At 44.0% G+C, this 20,280-nt stretch overlaps 1 protein-coding gene across 1 annotated transcript in view; it reads right to left on the minus strand.

Annotated features, from left to right (window-relative positions):
* Positions 1-2,666, minus strand: part of LOC124136062 (coadhesin-like) — a 40,617-nt gene extending 37,951 nt beyond the window's left edge. Inside the window, exon 1 of the mRNA XM_046501833.2 lies at positions 2,348-2,666. Within this exon, the coding sequence (XP_046357789.1) occupies positions 2,348-2,414 (67 nt within the window). The 5' untranslated portion in view covers positions 2,415-2,666. The remainder of the gene's footprint in view (positions 1-2,347) is intronic.
* Between the last annotated feature and the right edge of the window lie 17,614 nt (positions 2,667-20,280).

The raw sequence follows: 20,280 nt of genomic DNA on the forward strand, positions 1-20,280 counted from the left end.
TGGTTGAACGACGCCTTGAGCAGTATTCCAGTTATATCACGGCGTGTCAGTGGGAGGAAAGTGATACAGGTGTCAGACGTTTATAACTTTAGTGAAACCCACGAGAATGTTGGTGACAAGCCTAGAAACAACGGGGTGAAAGACCACGATCGTAGGTTTCTGGTGTGTCCAAGGGACGCAACTCTGCACAGCGAATTGAGGCGCCGCAGACAACTGGGCCATCTGTGCCCCCCAACGAAACATGAGGGACGCCGCTTTGAACAGTAGTTGGGTTAAATCACAGCGTGTCAGCTTCACGTGACGATAAAATGATGCAAGTCAAAGACATTTTAACACTTTGTCGAAACCCACAAGCACTGTACACCGAAATTCTAACCCGCTACTGGCAAATCCTGCACGGCCCAGAACAGTTTTTAATCCTCAATATCTTCTTGTTCTACCGGCTTGTAAATCCCAGTGAAATAGGTATGATCTATTGGATAAAGCTTCCCTTGTTCATACAAATTTGGGGGACACGGGTGGCCCAATCGTCTAAGGCGCCGCGATTCGCTGTGCAGAGTTGCGTCCCTTGGGCAAGCCAGAAACCTATGATTGTGGGTTCGAATCCCGGTTCGCCCCGATTATGTTTCTAGGTTTGTCAGCACCATACCCGTGCTCGTGGGTTCACCGAATAGGTAAACGTCTGAGTCCTGCATCACTTCGGGCTTTCCTCCCACATTAAGCTGACACGCTGTGATATAACTGGAATACTGTTAAAAGCGGCGTTAAACCAAACTCACCCACTCATACAAATTTGACACACGTCTCTCCTGGGCAGTTGTCATTCCCCATGAAAACTGATGCCTCCGCTAAAGCATCAGCCGCACCAATCTCACTAATGTTCAAACGTAGACAAAATGTGTCTCCCCCATAATGATATGTAGATGTTCCTGCATTGTATGTTGTGCATGTATATCTTCTACTTATATCTTAAAACTTTGTTTCTTTCAACTTGTATGTTTTATATCTTGTAGCTATATTTTAGCACTTTGTGGTCCTAACGGGTACTTGACTATGGAACTAGTGGCCGAACTTTGGCCAACAGTTGACTTGTCATTCATTTACACAGAACTTCTGCAAGATTACAGGTTAGAGGATGGTGGCTTGGTGGCACTCGTGTGCAGGGAACATGCAAGGATCGGTTTGCTACATAGATTTGTTTGTTTGTTGTTTAACGCCGCACTCAGCAATATTCCAGCTATATGACGGCGGTATGTAAATAATCGAGTCTGGACCAGACAATCCAGTGATTGACATCATGAGCATCGAACTACGCAATTGGGATACGATGACATGCATCAACCAAGTCAGCGACCCTGACCACCCGATCGTGTTAGTCGCCTCTTACGACAAGCATTGTCGCCTTTTACAGCAAGCATGGGTTGCTGAAGGCCGAGCAGTACCTGATCCCCATTTAAATAGAAAATACATGCAGTATCCATTTACCGTGTGACACTTTAATGAATATTCTTCTTCCTATCACACTGGCGCAAAGAACATTTAATAATGTTAGACATGTGATAAAGATGGTGTTCTATAGGCTTACACATATTGATATAGCCATACAAACATCAAACTACACCATTCTGCAATCAGATAAATGCGCGTATTCTCGGGATAGATGATCTAATCAATGGTATTTTGTCCACAACGCCCTACGCGAACCTCTCTCGTATATACCACCACGAGTCTATACGACAACGCCAGGCCGAGGGACTTGTCTACCAATATGCATTAATACTTCAAACACTATTTCGTTGTCACATTTAACCAGTGTATTAACCCTCGGGTCCGCACCACAAGCTAACCTTTCAAATCTGAAGACGCATTCACCTGTTTTCAATAGGTTTTAAAACCGAATACGTTACCTGTGAAAGAGCGGCCTAAATGAAACATCGCGGTTGTTCAGGTATAACTGAGTGCACACCTGCGTCTAAATAGCACAGGCTGAAAGACTTACTTTAATTACACCCGGTTTCACTAGCAGTAGAGCGGTAAGAAAACACTGTTTGATTTCGCCGTCGACATAATGCGTTGACCTCTTGCCATGTATTTATATAAGAAATGTTGATACGTTAAGACGGGTGTATTGACATTGTCTATTAGAACATACTTATACCAATTCATAGACTTGCATCTTCGGCAGGACGGTTGATTTTTGACATATATATTTTTATATATAACATGCATCGAGAAAATATCAGTAAATTACTTATACTACGCTAGTTCTGGTATATTCGGACGTTTGAGACAAATCGATTCTACTGCATGATCAAGTGTCACCTGCAAATTAAGCCATTAAACCCACCTTTGCTTTCTGCTGCGACTATCCATGCGAGGACAAGGCCGAAGACACAATATCCATTTAGATTCATCCTAAGAAGTATCCGAGTCCACTAAGTCCTCTAAACACGGTGTCGGATCGTATCAGAGAAGTCCACACTCGACGCCAGCGGAACGTTTACTGGGAGCGTGTATGCGACGATGTGTGCATGTACGGAACACCAGCCATAACATAATTCCTAATTACTCGCGCAGACAAACCTTTAACAAAAGACTGATCTGGTTAACTTAAACAATACGCCGTGTTGACACAATTCAAATGTAATAAAAACTAGCGTCTACTGTTATACAAAAGAAACACGCAGACCCAATTAGGCCCTGAGTGGACGGTTTACATAGTGGCGCCGACAGGTTTCCGTAGATTGATGTATCGAATGAATCAATAGTGTAGAGCAATGGAATCGTTGGGCTAGCTGTGTGTGGGAAAGAGGGAAGTGCATGCATCTTGTTCCCTGACTCATAAGCCTCATCCATACCACCATGCAATAACCATGCCGTGCTGTAATTATTCAAGCAATTATTCATGAATGCGGTGCGAAACACAAATGGGAATCGTGCGTCATTACGGTGTTGATAGCACATAACTGCACAGAAAACAATGGATTTATTTGGTTAAAAGATCATAGCAGGTGCGCCTCTAGACAATCAATAGGAGACGGTGAGGAAAATACAGGTAGACAGTTGAGGTAGACCCGTGCTTTTGTTGTGGTCTTTCCTTGTGCTGCAACTGAGTGATTGGATACACGGTTGGGCAAACAGTGTTAGGAGTAGGTGTTCCCGTTCCCACAAGCCTGTTGAATAGCTGTTGAATCATCGGGAAGGAATCATATGCAAAATGAAGAGAGCGAGAATAAGAGTCGAATTAATCAGTGCGTAAAGTGAATTATAGCAACGAGCGTTTCGACAAGACGTCCAAATGTTGCCGAGGCATCAATCAATCAATTATTTAATCAATCAATAAATCAATAAATCAATCAATCAATCAATCCTTTGACTTCCTGTGGTGTGATCAGATTCACGGAAAGATTGTATTTCTCCAATAATGTCACGAGGTATTGTATTTTATTATGAATCACGGACGGCTATGATTCTGCCTATGGTGTGACCTGGTACTTTATTGAATCATGACCAGCTATGATTCTGTCCATGGTGTGACCTGCTACTATATTGAATCACGGACAGCTGTGATTCTACCTATGGTGTGACCTGGTACTATATTGAATCACGGACGGCTATGATTCTGTTCATGTGGTGACCTGGTACTATATTGAATCACGGACAGCTGTGATTCTACCTATGGTGTGACCTGGTACTATATTGAATCACGGACAGCTATGATTCTGTCTATGGTGTGACCTGTACCGTATTGAATCACGGACAACTATGATTCTGCCTATAGTTTGATCTGGTACTTTATTGAATCACGGACAGCTATGATTCTGTCCATGATGTGACCCAGTGCTATATTGAATCACGGACGGCTATGATTCTGTCAATAGTGTGACCTGGTACTATATTGAATCACGGACAGCTATCATTCTGCCCATGGTGTGATCTGGTACTTTATTGAATCACGGACGGCTATGATTCTGCCTATGGTGTGATCTGGTACCGTATTGAATCACGGACATCTATGATTCTGCCTATGTTGTGACCTGGTGCCGTATCTGTACCGAATCTCTATGATTCGTTCGATACTGTTTAAAGGGCTTTAGCTCAAGATAGAGACACTTGACGACTACGGGTATGATCCAGGATCATAATCAGTACGAATGTGGGATACGATCAGCAGATCCTGGGAACTAGTTAAACTGCAGTGACGAGCCCAAGGGAGATAACTCTTATTTATCTTCATACCTTGCCAGGTCTTCGGTTATCTGTTTCAGTTAAATCCCTGACTGTATACGGTATACTGTGTATACAATTGTGTATACGTTGGTACAGTATTGAGGGCCTCTTTCACCAGTCTGGCATATACGAGTATGTCATCATAAAATTACTTATTTTGATTATTGATTGAGCGACGTAAGTTTCGTGAAACGAATGGCGTGTGCCAAGAAGTGGGTCGAACAGCCTGAGATACAAGGCGTTCAGTCCTGCCAGGGTCCGCTGGTCCAGGTTCGAATCCAACTTGTTCTCGGATTCGCACATATTACGAGGACTGGTCAAAAAAAGGTGTAAGCCTGACTAACTATGAGCCATAACAAAGTGAACTAGTCATTGCTGTATATTGTTTGAGTAGTTCATTGCAAGTGTATTTTGCCTGTTGAGACCGTTTGTATACTAGTATTAGTGACAACAAGCTGAACGTGATGTGGGTCCAAATGGACGCAGAAATGAAAAAGAACGAGTACCGAACAGTCAACAAGGTTTTGACTTTACAGAAAAGTACTTCCCAAGAAGTTCATGACCGCATGTCACAGGTGTATGGGCATAAGTGCCCTAGCTATTCCACTGTTAAACGTTTGGCAGCTAGCTTTAAGGCTGGGAGAACAAGCCTTGATGATGACCTTGGTCAAGACGTCCCTCAACCTCCATCAATGAAGATTTAATTAAGGTGAGGTGAGGTGAAATTGGGTTTAACGTCGCGTCCAAGATTATTGCACTTATATAGCGACGTGCATGTACGTGTGTGTGTTTGTGTGGCTGCTTGTACTAGTCCGGACTGATGCCGATTTATAGTGCTAGCTCACTGAGATACCATGCCGCAGTTTAACATGAATACCACACTCAGACACAGTATACTGACTCCGAGCCGACCAGTCCTTGCTTTAGCCCCTTAATGCCGAGCGCCAGACAGGGTAACAACAAGTACCATCTTTTAACGTCTTTTGGTATGACGCGGCCGGGGATCGAACCCCGGACCTTCCGCTCTCCGGGCGGACGCTCTACCACAAGACCACGGAGGGGGTCATTTAATTAAGGAGATATAAAGTCTTATGTTGTCAGATAGACGTATTACCATTGCTGAGGAAGAACAAGGTCTGAGGCAAGGATCCGTTGAAAGCATTATTCATAAACATTGCTGACATTGCCAGAGACAACTGAGGGCTAATTGAGGATGATTTCGTCAAATTCAAAAAGAGATTAGTAAGGGGTGTTGAAACATGGGCCTACCACTATGATCCCGAGTCAAAACGTCGATCCATGGAATGGCACCATTCCTCTTCTCCGGCACCAAAGAAATTTAAGTCTTCAAGATCAGTGAAGAAAGCTATGGCCAATGTATTCTGGGATTCAAAGGGTGTGATCTTTGTTGATTACTTAGAAAGTCAAAAGACGATTACCGGTGCCTACTATGCTGATTTGCTTCATCGCCTGAGAGATTTAATCAAAGAAAAGCAGCTAGGAATGCCGACTGCTGGAGTTCTATTTTTTCATGACAATGCCTCTTCACGCTTCTCGACTTGCAAAAACTGCTTTGCAACAATGTGGGTTCGAAGAGCTTCCTCATTCTCCATACTCGCCAGACCTGGCACAGAGTGACTTCAGCCTGTTTCCTTAACTGAAAGAACACCTTCGGGGAAAGCGCAAAGAGGACAACGATGACATCAAAGCTGCCGTAAATGGTTTTTTTTAGGGTGGCGTCGCAAAATTTCTCCCTGACTTGAATTGAAAAGCTTCAGTATCGTTATGAGAAGTGCATTGCAAAGATTATGTTGAAAAATAAAATCAAAAACACTTTCACAATTGTTGGTTTTGTTTGTTAGGCTAAGCACTATTTTATCAGGCCTCGTATTTTATTAGTCTTGGTCCGCCAGCACCGTGTCTTTCAGCAAAGAAGGTCTATCTTTGGACATTGCCCCACATCAAGCCGGCATCTGACGCGGTACAACTGAAATTTCGTTGAAAACACTTAAGCTTTAACACAAGGATACTTCAATGAAGCTTTGGCAACAGACGCATTAAATAGCGTTCGGGGTCTGACAGTAGATTCACCAATGTTCGGGAGAGAGAGTAGATACATTCATCATATCGGACTGAAGCGGAAACATACGATTGGATCTGACTGAAAGGCTTCCGGTGTCTCTTTCGTATCGGATGTCGTAACAGACACCTCAGCATGACGCCAGCGAAGTCGTCACTAGATCTCGGATTTGCGCTTCATGGTCACGCCAAGAGAAGTAAGAGTCTTAGTTCCTATTGTATGGGGGTCTAACGTTTTCTTTGCGGAAACAGCTTGAAGAGACACGTCTAGAGAAAATTGTTCCTGGGCGAGCATCGGTAAAATAATAGATAGCTCTACGAACAGCGGCATAGATGAACGAGGACCAGAGCCGGAAGCCATTCTTGCGATGGTTTGTTTGTTTGTTTGTTGTTTAACGCCGCACTCAGCAATATTCCAGTTATATGACGGCGGTCTGTAAATAATCCAGTCTGGACAAGACAATCCAGTTATTGACATCATGAGCATCGATCCACGCAATTGGGATACGATGACATGCATCAACCAAGTCAGTGATCTTGACCTCCCGATCCCTTTAGTCGCCTCTTACGACAAGCAACGTAGCTTTTTACGGCAAGCATGAGTTGCTGAAGACCTATTCTATCCCGGGTGAAGCAAAACCGAAACAAAATGTTTAATAAAATCAGTGAAATGTGGTGCCTTCTTTTGCGAACACCTGGTGTCATCACAGATCTTCTGTGATCCATGTATATAATTTCACCTCTATTTCGCCTTTTACGCCCAATTTGAATCTGTATCGGCAGATATCGATATAGTACATATTATAGTTGATCTTCCTTCCGTATTCGTGACCAATCGTGCCCATCCGGGTCAATAAATGGCGGTAAAGAACGAGTTACGTGATCACCATACTGTTCCTAAGGGAGACAACTGTTGGGTCGTGTGTGGTTACTCCTTGAGATATTCCATGGCCTTGGGGTTCGGGCAACGTTGTGCACATGACAAAATGACAATTGTCAAGGTTAGATTCAATGTCTCGCGTGTCAAGTCTTAACTGGTATCTCCTGCCCAAGGACGAAATGCGACTTTAGATCATATGTGGGAATGTGGGTCAGAGTGAAGCTGTCATGCGCAGTGTAATAACTCGATACAGGTCTTCTATCGGGTTCACGTCTGGCTATTGAGAGTCAATAAGTATTGTTTTACGTCGCTTTTCAATATTCCAGCAATATCAATGTGGGAAACACCAGACGGGCTTCGCACATTGCTCCAATGATTGGAATCGAACCCGAATCTTCGGAGTGACAAGCGAACGCTTTAACCACGAGGCTATCCATCGCCCCTGGCTAGAGAACCACGAAAGAACCTGTACTTTGCTGTTCCATCGAATGCTGCTCATCACAGGTTCCGTATGCTGTCTGGCATTGTCATGTTGAAAGATGAAATCAGAATAGTTCACAATGGGAACATCATGCGGCTAGGGGATTTCTTCACAATAGCGTTGGGCCGTTAAGTTGCCTTGCACCAGGTTACCATACACGTGTGGGGGAACAACCTACATCATTACGCTGCCACCGCCAAACTCGCCGATCGGAGGCAGTTGACGGTTAAACCTTCAAGGCGTCCTGCAGCAAACAGTTCTCCATCACTGAGTGGGTGATGTCAAGACAACGCCTCCGACAGGCTCTGGCTCTGAGACCTGATCCTGCAACACTGGGACTGTGGATATTGTACACTGTTTGGTCGGTCACGTGACGTTGGAACCGACAACAAGGTCTAGAGATGGTACCCTCGGACACATTAACTATTCTGGCTACACCTGAATCCGCTTCTTAACCCTTCCAATCGTTTCACGGCGTTGTTCAGCCGTGCTTCAGTCAGCCACGTGTCATTGTCACCCATTTTGAAAATTCCCTTCTTTGTGTATATTATTCTATGAATAAACCTATATTGACAAAGTAGGCGTCCTGGGTTCGTTGCATAGTGCCCATACTGACTTGCCGGAGACATGTTTACATATTATATTGGTTTCACAGGTTTTAAAGACCGCCTCCGTGATCTAGTGGTAGAGCGTCCGCCCGGAGAGCGAAAGGTCCGGGGTTCGATCCCCGGCCGCGTCACACCAAAAGACGTTACTTGTTGTTTCCCTGTCTGGCGCTCGGCTTTAAGGGGCTAAAACAAGGACTGGTCGGCTCGGAGTCAGTATACTGTGTCTGAGTGGGGTATTCATGTTAAACTGCGGCATGGTATCTCAGTGGGCTAGCACTATAAATCACCATCAGTCCGGACTAGTACAAGCACACACACACACACACACACACACACACACACACACACACACACACACACACACACACACACACACACGTGCATGCACGTCGCTATATACGTGCTATAATCTTGGACGCAACCTTAAACCCCATTTCACCCCACCACCACCTCATAGGCTTTTATAAAGTTATTAGTGAGTGAGTGGGTTTGATTTGGGAGGAAAGCCCGAAATGCTACTCGTAGACGTTCACCACGTTAACCTAAATATCTACTCACTTCACATGACTCTGTGAGGCCTTACGTACGTATTCCGATACAGTAGGAACGCAGACCGACGCCTCACAAGACTCACACTCGTTCCCTCTTTCCCAAAGCTAAGGGACGCTACTGCGCAAGGCGAATTGCAGCGCGATAGACCACATGGCATCAATGCCACCCATTAGTGTCAAGCGCTCGAACCAACAGCTTAGGTATGAGATTCACATTGTTGATCAGCCAAAGAGTATATTATATACTTCTGCGGGGTCATATTGGTTATCAAATAATGTTTAATCTTGGCATTTTCAAAACGACGGTAAAAAATTTCGATTAAGCTCTCAATTCTCTGTGACAGGAATCTCTAGAATGAACACTTAAACTTTCCATTATTTTCTGTAACATATCTAAATGCTTCTCCACAGGGACCCGGAACATATCAACATGCAAAACATGGCTTCATAATTCCATTTAAAAGTATTGAATATTCGGGATGTTTAAAATGGTGAACTTAAATAAACCCTGTCCACTGGGTGAAGTGGATCAATCTGTGAGGCAACTCGAGACGACCTTGTCATGGGAAACAAATACGAAGTCAAATAAACAGATCGATTACCTAGAGAAAACATGCACCGACCTTTTGCTGAAACATTTATCGATCAGTTGTCTTCGTATCAAGAAAAAAACAAGCATTCTACAGAAATTTTGGCAATTAATCCATTCTGATATCAGACCGAGTCACAGTCCTAATGGAGATGGACGCGATATGTTCTACGGCATGCCTCGTCGCCTGCAGCCTCTCGAAGCTTTGCAAAGTTGCTGATGCAGGTTTGGAAGACGTTACTGATGGAGTTCTCCGCTCCTCCCCAGAAACTCCCTCATCATCAGGGACCTGTCACAGAAGCTGATAGAGGGGTAATTTGTTAACATGAGCTGGTTTAGAATCCTGTGGCAAGAGATACATTCTAATAAACATTCCTGATTGAATCAACCTCGGAAATGTCCAATAGTTTCTAATATTTATGGCATGCCGGGAACTACCTATCATGACCCCTTCCTCAAAACACTTATCTGTCGAAACTGGTAATATTATTTTAAGCCACAGTCAACAAATTTGAAGTTCTGTCCAGACAAACCAGGAATTGATGGACGATGGCATGCAGTTAGGTTCTGATGACATGTCAAGCATAGATGCTTGGGACTGCCGGCTCGGCGTGGGGATCAACAGTTAGAGGGTCAGACAGGGGTAACTCCCAGGGAGATATCACAGAGGGGATACAGGGATGAATGTCACCGTTACACTAAGTGGAGAGTATTCGTCCCCACACACCCCGCGGAGGCACCAGCATGATCCACGAGGATCTAATCTGTCCAGAGATCTTCACGGGGACGCCAGCAATGGACACTACAGAGGTAATCTGTCACGGAAGCTTCACGGGGAGGCCAGCAATGGATACTAGAGACCTAATCTGTCACGGGACCTCCACTGGGACGCCAGTGATTGATACTAGAGACCTAATCTGTCATGGGAAGTTCATGGGGACGCCAGCAATTGATACTAGAGACCTAATCTGTCACGGGAAGTTCATAGGGACGCCAGCAATGGATACTAGAGACCTAATCTGTCATGGGAAGTTCATAGGGACGCCAGCAATGGATACTAGAGACCTAATCTGTCACGGAAGCTTCACGGGGAGGCCAGCAATTGATACTAGATACCTAATTTGTCACGGAATCGCCACGGGGACGCTAGTAATTGATACTAGAGACCTAATCTGTCACGGAGTCTCCACGGGGACGCCAGCAATTATAAATCCTAATACCATTTCCAAGCCACCTCTTGTGTCTACTTTGACATCCGTCAACTACTAAGAGGTGAGGTGAAATTGGGTTTAACGTCGCGTCCAAGATTATTGCACTTATATAGCGACGTGCATGCACATGTGTGTGTGTGTGTGGCTGCTTGTACTAGAACGGACTGATAGTGCTAGCCAACTGAGATACCATGCCGCAGTTTAACATGAATACCCCACTTAGACACAGTATACTGACTCCGAGCCGACCAGTCCTTGCTTTAACCCCTTAATGCCGAGCGCCAGACAGGGTTACAACAAGTACCATCTTTTAACGTCTTTTGGTATGACGCGGCCGGGGATCGAACCCCGGACCTTCCGCTCTCCGGGCGGACGCTCTACCACTAGACCACGGAGGCGGTCTCAACTAAGACATGCCTTTGTTTGGTTTAACGCCGCTTTGAACAGCATTTCAATTATTTCAGACGGTTATCACTTTGGTGAAAGGGGGCACGGGTGGTCCAGTCGTCTAAGGCGCCGCGATTCGCTGTGCAGAGTTGCGTCCCTTGGGCAAGCCAGAAACCTATGATTGTGGGTTCGAATCCCGGTTCGCCCCGATTATGTTTCTAGGTTTGTCAGCACCATACCCGTGCTCGTGGGTTTCACCGAAGTGGTAAACGTCTGAGACCTACATCACTTCGGGCTTTCCCCTCACAATAACCTGACACGCCGCGATATAACTGGAATACTGTTAAAAGTGGCGTTAACCCCAACTCACTCACTCACTCACTTTGGTAAAAACCACGAGCTCGGGATGGTGCTGACACATTTAAGAATGAACTATTTCACTGTGGCAACCGCATATGCGGTATCATATATGTAGTATTTATGACGTGTGTGTCGTGTTTGAAGCGGAACCGGGGAGAGTTGCGTCGCATTATTGGTTCGAATCCCACGTTCGCCCTGATTATTTTTCGAGGTTTCTTAGCACCATATCCCTCCTCGTGGGTTTCACCAAAGACCTGAATGACATGTGGCTCATCAGTCTGCTTGAGACGTCGTTGTATAATGAACAACCGTTCAAAGCGGCGTCAAACTCAGCACAATCAGTCTCTTCCATGAAAGTGGTTTATAACGTATTTACAAGAACAAAGCGTTAATGACAGAGAATAACCAGTCTTGATTAATCGCCAAAACAGATTTCTGAGAGGTGGAAATTATATGAAGGGATCACTGAAAATCAGCGATGACACCAGGTGTTCGCAAAAAAGTTACGTTCAAGGGCTAGTTTTGCAGGTTTGACGCCTACCCCTGGGGCATTTGTCATGCAGACACAGCCTGGCCCAAAGTAAGCCAGAGTGAGTGAGTTCGGTTAACGCTGCCTTAAAGTTATTAATTCCAGTTGCAGCGTTAGAAATTGGCACTAGTCCTAAAGTCCTTGCCAAACTGCCCAATGGTAAAGGTATCCTAAGGACTAGTAGAAATTTGCCCTTTTTAAGGGTTATGCTATATGTTATCATTATAATGACTAGTGGACGAAGACTGTTAGTTTCTAACCCTGCAGTTGTATCGCGGCGCATCAAATTCGTACAACAGAGGAGCACAAACTGACTTACACGTTCATTTTGTGACCACGGGCACGTATTTCCTGCCAATATCACAACGAACTGGGATCTGGAATCTGGGATTCGGACACACAATCCTTGCTTGACCAAGACATGCAAGCATGTTCATCAAATGGCAGTTCCTTAGCAGCCAGGCGGTTCCAATTCCACAGACAATATAATTATTGTTGATTTCTGTTTTGTTAATAATGCTCGGCTTTTTTTGTCAATACAATTGACCCTTGTCTTTTATTAAAGAATCGGTCATGTTGATATGCACATTATTGAGAATCAACGAGAAGTCAAAAAGATTGTCAAAATATGAAGTGAAATCATTATCTTCCTCGTATTACGTGTGGTCAACGTGAGCTCAAACATGGCCTTTCCATTTCAAGATCAATCTAAATGCCCATACTCTTGGACCGGTCAGTGGTCAGAGCTTCGGATAATTGAACCCTCTGGCGTTCTGTTCCCCTCTCTGACCTCTAATCCCTGGACGATTGACCAGCGTCCGATCCCCGCGACCCGGCAGACATCAAGACAAGTGGGGGGATATTGTAGGCCGGATGATAATCGCAGGAGTGATTTCCAATCTCGGTTGATACTTGAATACGAACTTGTAGTAATTTCTTGGCGTGGCACACGGATGTAGAATCGTAAATAAGATAAATCGCACTGGATTATTTTCTAAAAAAACAAGCATTGATAACATCGTGCGAGCAAATACACATTATCAGAACCCGGACTGCATCTAAACACGTTTCAAACACCGTTTGACTTTCAAAGATAATTATTCAACGATTTTTATATAAAAAAATCAAAAATGATGCAAATGTCTATTTCATATTTGAGTTCCATAAATGAAGAATACTGATAGAAATACGTTAACGGTATAAATACATCCTGACGCATATTACACCAATCAATATGTACCCACCGCTGCAATCATTCTTTTATCAATATTGACATATGATGAGGGAATAAACGTCATATAAACGTACATCGTGATCAAAACACTCATTATCCTTATATTGATCAATATCATCACAGAGCAATACGCACATTTAGAACAAATTCAATCTGTTTGCCATCGCAATGACTGTGTTGATGATGTAATGGTCGTTAACGTTATTGTTGGGACTAGGACGGTGTTCAGTTCCATGATGACTATTGTAAGGCCCATCAGTCACTGATATGTCCTGACTGGGTGATTATCTGTTCATTGTTGTGTTTGTCAGTCAGGGCCACGGCAGAGAGGATCTGAAGAGTCAGAATGTTCTGACACGGAACTCCAAGAACTAGGGTGCTTGAAGAAAAGGGAACTCAGAAACGTAACTGGGGTAATCTCGTCTAACAACCAGAAACATGCACAAGTAATTAGGGGAATTTTAGCTTAAGTATACGGCATAGACCAAGGAACAGATTTTGTTTGTCAGAACCAGGAACACAATTAGTCTGTCAGAACAAGGAACGGGTACTTCAGCCACAGAATGAGGGACTACTGGTAAGCCAGGATAAGTTGAGTTGTGACCTGACAATTAACTCCGTATGACTATTTCTAAGATGCTCTGCTAAAAGATCAAAGGCGAATACTGTACTTTAGCCTGCGATAAAGTACACTTACGTCATAACGGACTGACGTCATGGGGCTGTTCAAATTACCTCCCCCATGATCTGGCGTATCCTTGGTAACATCGTTCTTTCATTACCGTCAAGCAAGGTGGCGCATCCACATCAGTTATAGGTGAAATAGTTTTTTCAGACTTGTCTAATGTTTCAGTATTACGACGTTGGTGTAATATTCTTACGCTTTAAGAATGATGTGTAGCACTTGAACAAGCCCTAGGCTGTTGTAGCCTCCGACGAATAAATAATGGAGAACGACATTCTGTGTTCGGTCTTGTATTTATTATCATACATACACGGGTGGTACTTCCGGTAAAACAGGGGGGTCGTTACACTCTCGGTAACATCGCTGCCACCAGTGTGGGCGCGGCCATTACAAGAATCTTGAAATGTGCCCTCTAACCCCATATGTAGTAACGTTAATACTTTTGTTTATGTCTTTGGGAATGCCATGATATTTCATTTCGAAAAGGTTTAGGACTGACCATGTTTTCCAGATGAATTTACTTTGTTGTTTTAATAATCAGATTGGTTCGAGATTGCAGCCTAACGGAAAATCAACCAACTTCTCCCTTACATTCTTACTTTATCAATAACACGATAGTTTTAATGAAACAGAAATTCAAATTGACAAACGAAGAAAGTAATTTAGCAGCGATAAGTGTATTCGGCGTCACGGCAGTCTTCACTTGTTTGTAAACATAACGGCCATTCGGTTGCGAGTTCAACTCCAAGCATGGTTGTGGCCACCTATTCACAGATGGGAGTTTTGACTGGTGGCAGCGATAGTATAGAGAGCTCCGCGAACGGGCTATCGCTGTGAGGAGCTTGTATAGCGAGCTCCGCGAACGGGCTATCGCTGTGAGGAGCTTGACGGCTAGATCGCCAAGGGAGATTACTCTAAGACGTTATACACCATCACAGCTTCTTAGGCATAATGCAGTACGATAACAGTACAGTGTCAACCTTCTCTCATGCCGCAGGCTTATCACAAACATTCAAACCATTGTGTCCATGTCACAGCAGTCACAAAACTCTCTGAGGCGGATGCTGGTGCCTCCGAACTATGTCTGTCTCCGGACAAAGGAATGGGTCAACTGCAGTCTACCCCAAAGATATGAGCAATCCTTGAAACGTTATATAACCACATATACACGTGTCGCTCAGCGTACGTCATTTAGCAACATACTGCAAACAAAACGGCCGCTGTATTGCTCTTTTTCCGCCATGTTCGTCCAACGGCGACGCCATATCACGCCACAGGCCCTCGCTTCACGTCGCTTACGGTATCATGTCGGGCTACCAACTCGGTAAGCACACCATTGTAATGGCTTGTGGTTTGCTGCAGTTTTCTAACATTGGGGCAACTTGTACAAGAGAAAACAAATTACAAACACCAGCGACGCAGAACGTCGGCCGGCTTTGTTAACATTTCTTAGCTCGGCCCCACAATGGACTTGTGGAATGTTTCGAGCAAATAAATATAAAAACTTAAATTTATAAGTTTATTGCTGCATGGGATCATGGATCACAGCACACTGAACGACTAATGAAATATGACGTCATTTAGCCCTTTTCGAGGATTTTCAATTTACGTCACAATTTATAGGGTTTTGATTTTAAAACCTGCTCCAACTAAACATAAGGTCAATCTTAAATTCGGCATCTTAGAAAAGAAATAAAGTTTGCTTTATCCCACATATCCATACACATAGAGTAATAAAGTATAGTTTTTTAAAGAACTATTATAACGCCAGAGCAGTCGGAGCGTAGTCAATTTTATTGTCATGACCTGCTGTTGCACAACCCTGTCTCCATGTAACAACCAAATATATTGCCCAAATTCTGTGCAACGCCTACTTGTCTCAACACACACACACACACACACACACACACACACACACACACGTAAATGCACGTCACTATATAAGTGCAATAATCTTGGACGCGATGTTAAACTCAATTTTACCACCTGAAGTGTACATTTACAGTACATCTACTCACAATGAAATTACACACCTAGCATGAACAGCATGTGATGCACGTGCACACAGAAGCCAACGTGTGTGCGCCTATAGGGTAACTCACAATCGCTAATGCAATTGAGTTAAGAACACGCTTACAAGAGACAGCATCACAGTAAACAGTCAAAATGGCAAATTGTGGGTGAAGTCAATATCACAGTTGCCCGAATGTTTGGCAAACTATGCTGAAATCAAAGCGTCCTGTTAAAAGGTTTGACCTGCACCTGTAAAAAGGTTTGACCTGCACCTGTTAAAAGGTTTGACCTGCACAGCTTACCATAGGCTCGGCCAGGCAACACCAGGGGCGAGCTGTGCGCCAATGTCGTTACGCCATGTTTACAGACGAATCAAGGTTTCACAGATAGCAGAAAACATTGTTTGCGACGTAGCGGCGAGCGGCATGCCAGGGCAACAGTTCTTTATAATGACGGAACGGGGACGGTATTGTCGTGGTCTGGGGCGGTATCACATATGCAAGGTTAACTAAGTTTTTGTTATTGTGAACGGACTTTTGACTGGCCTGCTGACGAGATTTTGCGTCATTTTGACAATGCCAGACTATCGTGCCCAGGTCGCCATCGATTACCTCCGACGATAAGGTATACGGACATTGACAGCGTCCCCTGACATGTCTGCACCCGCCATCGTGGCCCACATTTAGTCTCTGTTAGAACAGGGCAGCGGGGTAGCCTAGAGGTTAAAGCGTTCGCTCGTCACGCCGAAGACCCGGGTACAATGTGTGAAGCCCATTTCTGGTGCAACCCGCCGTGATATTCCTAGAATATTGCTAAAAGCGTCGTGAAACCATACTTACTCACTCACTCTGTCAGAACAGGAATATATTCACTCTGTCAGGACCAGAAATATATTTAGTCTCTCAGTGTAACCGTCCAGATTATGCCGACGAAGTACACCAGAAACTTGACATCTTGACAGAGTTTACTTGTCATTCATTTATACAGCGACGTGCATCCACGTGTATATGTGTGTGTGTGGCTGCTTGTACTAGTCCGGACTGATGCCGATTTATAGTGCTAGCACACTGAGATACCATGCCGCAGTTTAACATGAATACCCCACTCAGACACAGTATATTGACTCTGAGCCGACCAGCCCTTGTTTTAGCCCCTTAATGCCGAGCGCCAGACAGGGTAACAACAAGTACCATCTTTTAATGTCTTTTGGTATGACGCGGCTGGGGATCGAACCTCGGACCTTCCGCTCTCCGGGCGGACGCTCTACCATGAGACCACGGAGGCGGTCTACATCCATAAAGGGATTCTCCAAAAGGGGACTAATTAAGAGGAATCTCCAGAAGGGGACTCTTCAAGGGCACTCCTCTTACCGAGACCCTCGTAGGGGCCGACCATTTCATATTCTTGGGGATATTGCCTGCCACTAATATTACATTATTGCAAGGTGTTCATCTCTTAAAAAATAAGTCTCATAGTTTTAAATAAAAAAAGTATATGGTTTTGCATCTGAAGCTAAAAAAATATCTAATCACGATACAAAATCTTAGCTCCCCAAGAATATCCAATGGTCGGTCCCTCAAGGAACTCGTTATAAGGACACCATCCATTTGGTGCATCACTAAAGGAAAGGACACGCAGCCAATTCACTTAATTGCTAAAAAAAAAAAGATCACCCGAATAAGCAATAATTTTGCAAACAATGACTTGCTTTGGTACTTTCTTGTTGCTTAGTGACGTTTTTGTAATGTCTCGAGCTTGACATTAGCAATCAACGAGTGGCAGTTACAACACTTGGTCGTTATAACCTTGGTACCCTCCACGTGGCAAGGGATCAAAGATGTGACATCTGCATTTACAGGACCTGGGCTCATTGATGGCACGTGCACACCCTGGCGGTCACGTACATCTGCGTGTTTTACACGTGCACGGTGTTGTGTAATCAATCCCATGTGTACAGCTCTAGAAATCACAGGATGATGGTAAAGCCACTTATCACGCCAGTTCATAAATACCCTCCTTAGGACAAGAACTTGATATTTCCGTATTTGCAAAGCCTTCCATTATGCCTTCAATTAACAGTGAGTAGAGTAGACTGGTGCATGCAATATACCAGCATTACGGAGACACTAAGATCAATCTCCAACTCAGGAATAATCGTCCTAACTACCACTTACCATGCAGTTAATTATTATCTTCAGTAAATGTAGGAAAAATTATCCTTTTGCCAAGCTCAGTATTTGAGTGAGTGAGTGAGTGAGTGAGTATAGTTTTACGCCGCTTTTAGCAATATTCCAGCAATATCAAGGCGGGGTATACCAGAAATGGGCTTCACACATTGTACCAATGTCTGGAATCGAACCCGGTCTTCGGCGTGAGGAGCAAACGCTTTAACCACTAGGTTACACGGCCGCCCCAACAGTATTTGAGGTCAGGACTAATAGTGATGACGATGTGATCAGGACAATTCATTCAGTAGATGGTCATTGAGACAGCTGATCATGATAATCAACTGGTTTGTTCTTCTGACAATGCCATGGTAACGAGGAGCCGGTGTGTCAGACTGTTCTGACACGGAACTCGAAACCAAACCAAGCAACCAGGGTAATCCTTGAGAACGTCCTGAAACACACAGATGTGAAATCAATTCCCTCTTTCATCACAATAAACGTCAGTACAGATACAGAACCAGGTAAATACTGCCCCTTTGCACAACATACACAAATAACTAGGCTAATTTTCACTCACTATGAGAAACACAACCAAATAATCAATGTAATCTTAGATTTTAGTAAACGAAGCAGGCGAAGGGTAAAGATGAATCAAGTGTACGATTCCGACCATATGATAAGCAGCTGTTTTTGAATCACTATCAAATAGTGATGACACCAGGTGTTCGCGAAAATGTGAGCGTATCCTGCCTACCGGTGGCATCCGTCACAAACACATGCAAGGGCAAGTCAATATTTACAATTGTTGCAGTGAAGTATTTTCATCCAATTTTTAGGCTTCCATGAAGTTTTGGTTAAGGGTCCCCGAAGTTATCATGCGGGCCACACAAGGGCGACATGCGGACAACAAACTCAAAACAACCCACAATGCGCTACATATCCGTGTGATATTAGTTTTAATCTAAATGGTGGCACAGTGCCGGGTTCAAGATGCCAAAACCATTCTTTAAGAAGAAAGAGTGATTTAGTGAACTGGGACAGTATTCCAGTTATATCAAAGCCCGAAGTTATGCAGGTCTCAGACGTTTACCACTTCGGTGAAACCAATGTGCTGACAACCCTAGAAATATAATCGGAGTGAACCGGGATTCGAACCATCGATCATAGGTTTCTAGCGTGCCAAAGGGACACAACTCCGCAAACCGAATTGCGGCGCCTTAGACGACTAGACCGCTCATCGTGTATTAGAACTCTCAAATACTGTTACCTATATTTACATAATTACTGTTACTTATTTTTGTGTTACCTATTTTTAGAATAGTAGTGAGTGAGTGAGTGAGTGAGTTGGGTTTAACGCCGCTTTTAACATTATTCCAGTTATATCACGGCGTGTCAGCTTAATGTGGGAGGAAAGTAAGACGTTTACCACTTTGGTGAAACCCACGGGTATGATTCGCCCCAAACCTAGAAACATAATTGGGGCGAACCGGTGTTCGAACCCACAATCATAGGTTTCTGGCGTGCCCAAGGGACGCAACTCTGCACAGCGAATCGCGGCGCCTTAGACGACTGGGCCACCCTTCCCCCCTTTTAGAATAGTAATGAAGTTATGGTATTATATTCGTAATAACGAAGTCGTACTTTTACCTGCTAAGTACATTTTAAAATGTTAGATGAGTTACATGTGGCAATGTTTCAGCAATCAAGCCAGGTAATAACCACTGGTTTAATAATGATATTGAATGTTTTATTAGGCCATCTCAAGGCAATATATTCCAAACAGTCTAGCTGTAAGTAGGTAGCCCCGTAAACATCTAATAACTCTGTCTGTTGACATTTAATGGATAACCGAAATTGATTGGTTTTACACACACATAAAACACAGCTAATAAATATTGTAAAATACACGCGCCCTGAAGGTAGTGTACCGTCTGACACCAACGTTCCTCACTGTGTAAAGCTGACGATTTAGATATGTCGTAGACGATGTTGTAGACGATGTTGTGGGCGATGTCGAAGCTGATGTCGAAACCGATGTCGAAACTGATGTAGATGATGTCGTAGATGATGTGGACGTTGTCGTAAACGACGTCGTAGCTGGTGTCGTAGGTGATATCGTAGGTGATGCAACTCTGCACAGCGAATCTCTGCGCCAACCCCCAACTGTCAAAATGGCCCAATACAATGTTCTTTCCTTTGTAAAGTGGTAGGTGCGGGATTAACTTGCGATAATTACTTTACTGAAATGTGTGAGGAAACTATGGGGCCACTTTCC

This window comes from Haliotis rufescens, unplaced genomic scaffold (assembly GCF_023055435.1).
Source record: "Haliotis rufescens isolate VD_foot unplaced genomic scaffold, xgHalRufe1.0.p SCAF_44, whole genome shotgun sequence".
Taxonomy (NCBI): Eukaryota; Metazoa; Mollusca; class Gastropoda; order Lepetellida; family Haliotidae; genus Haliotis; species Haliotis rufescens.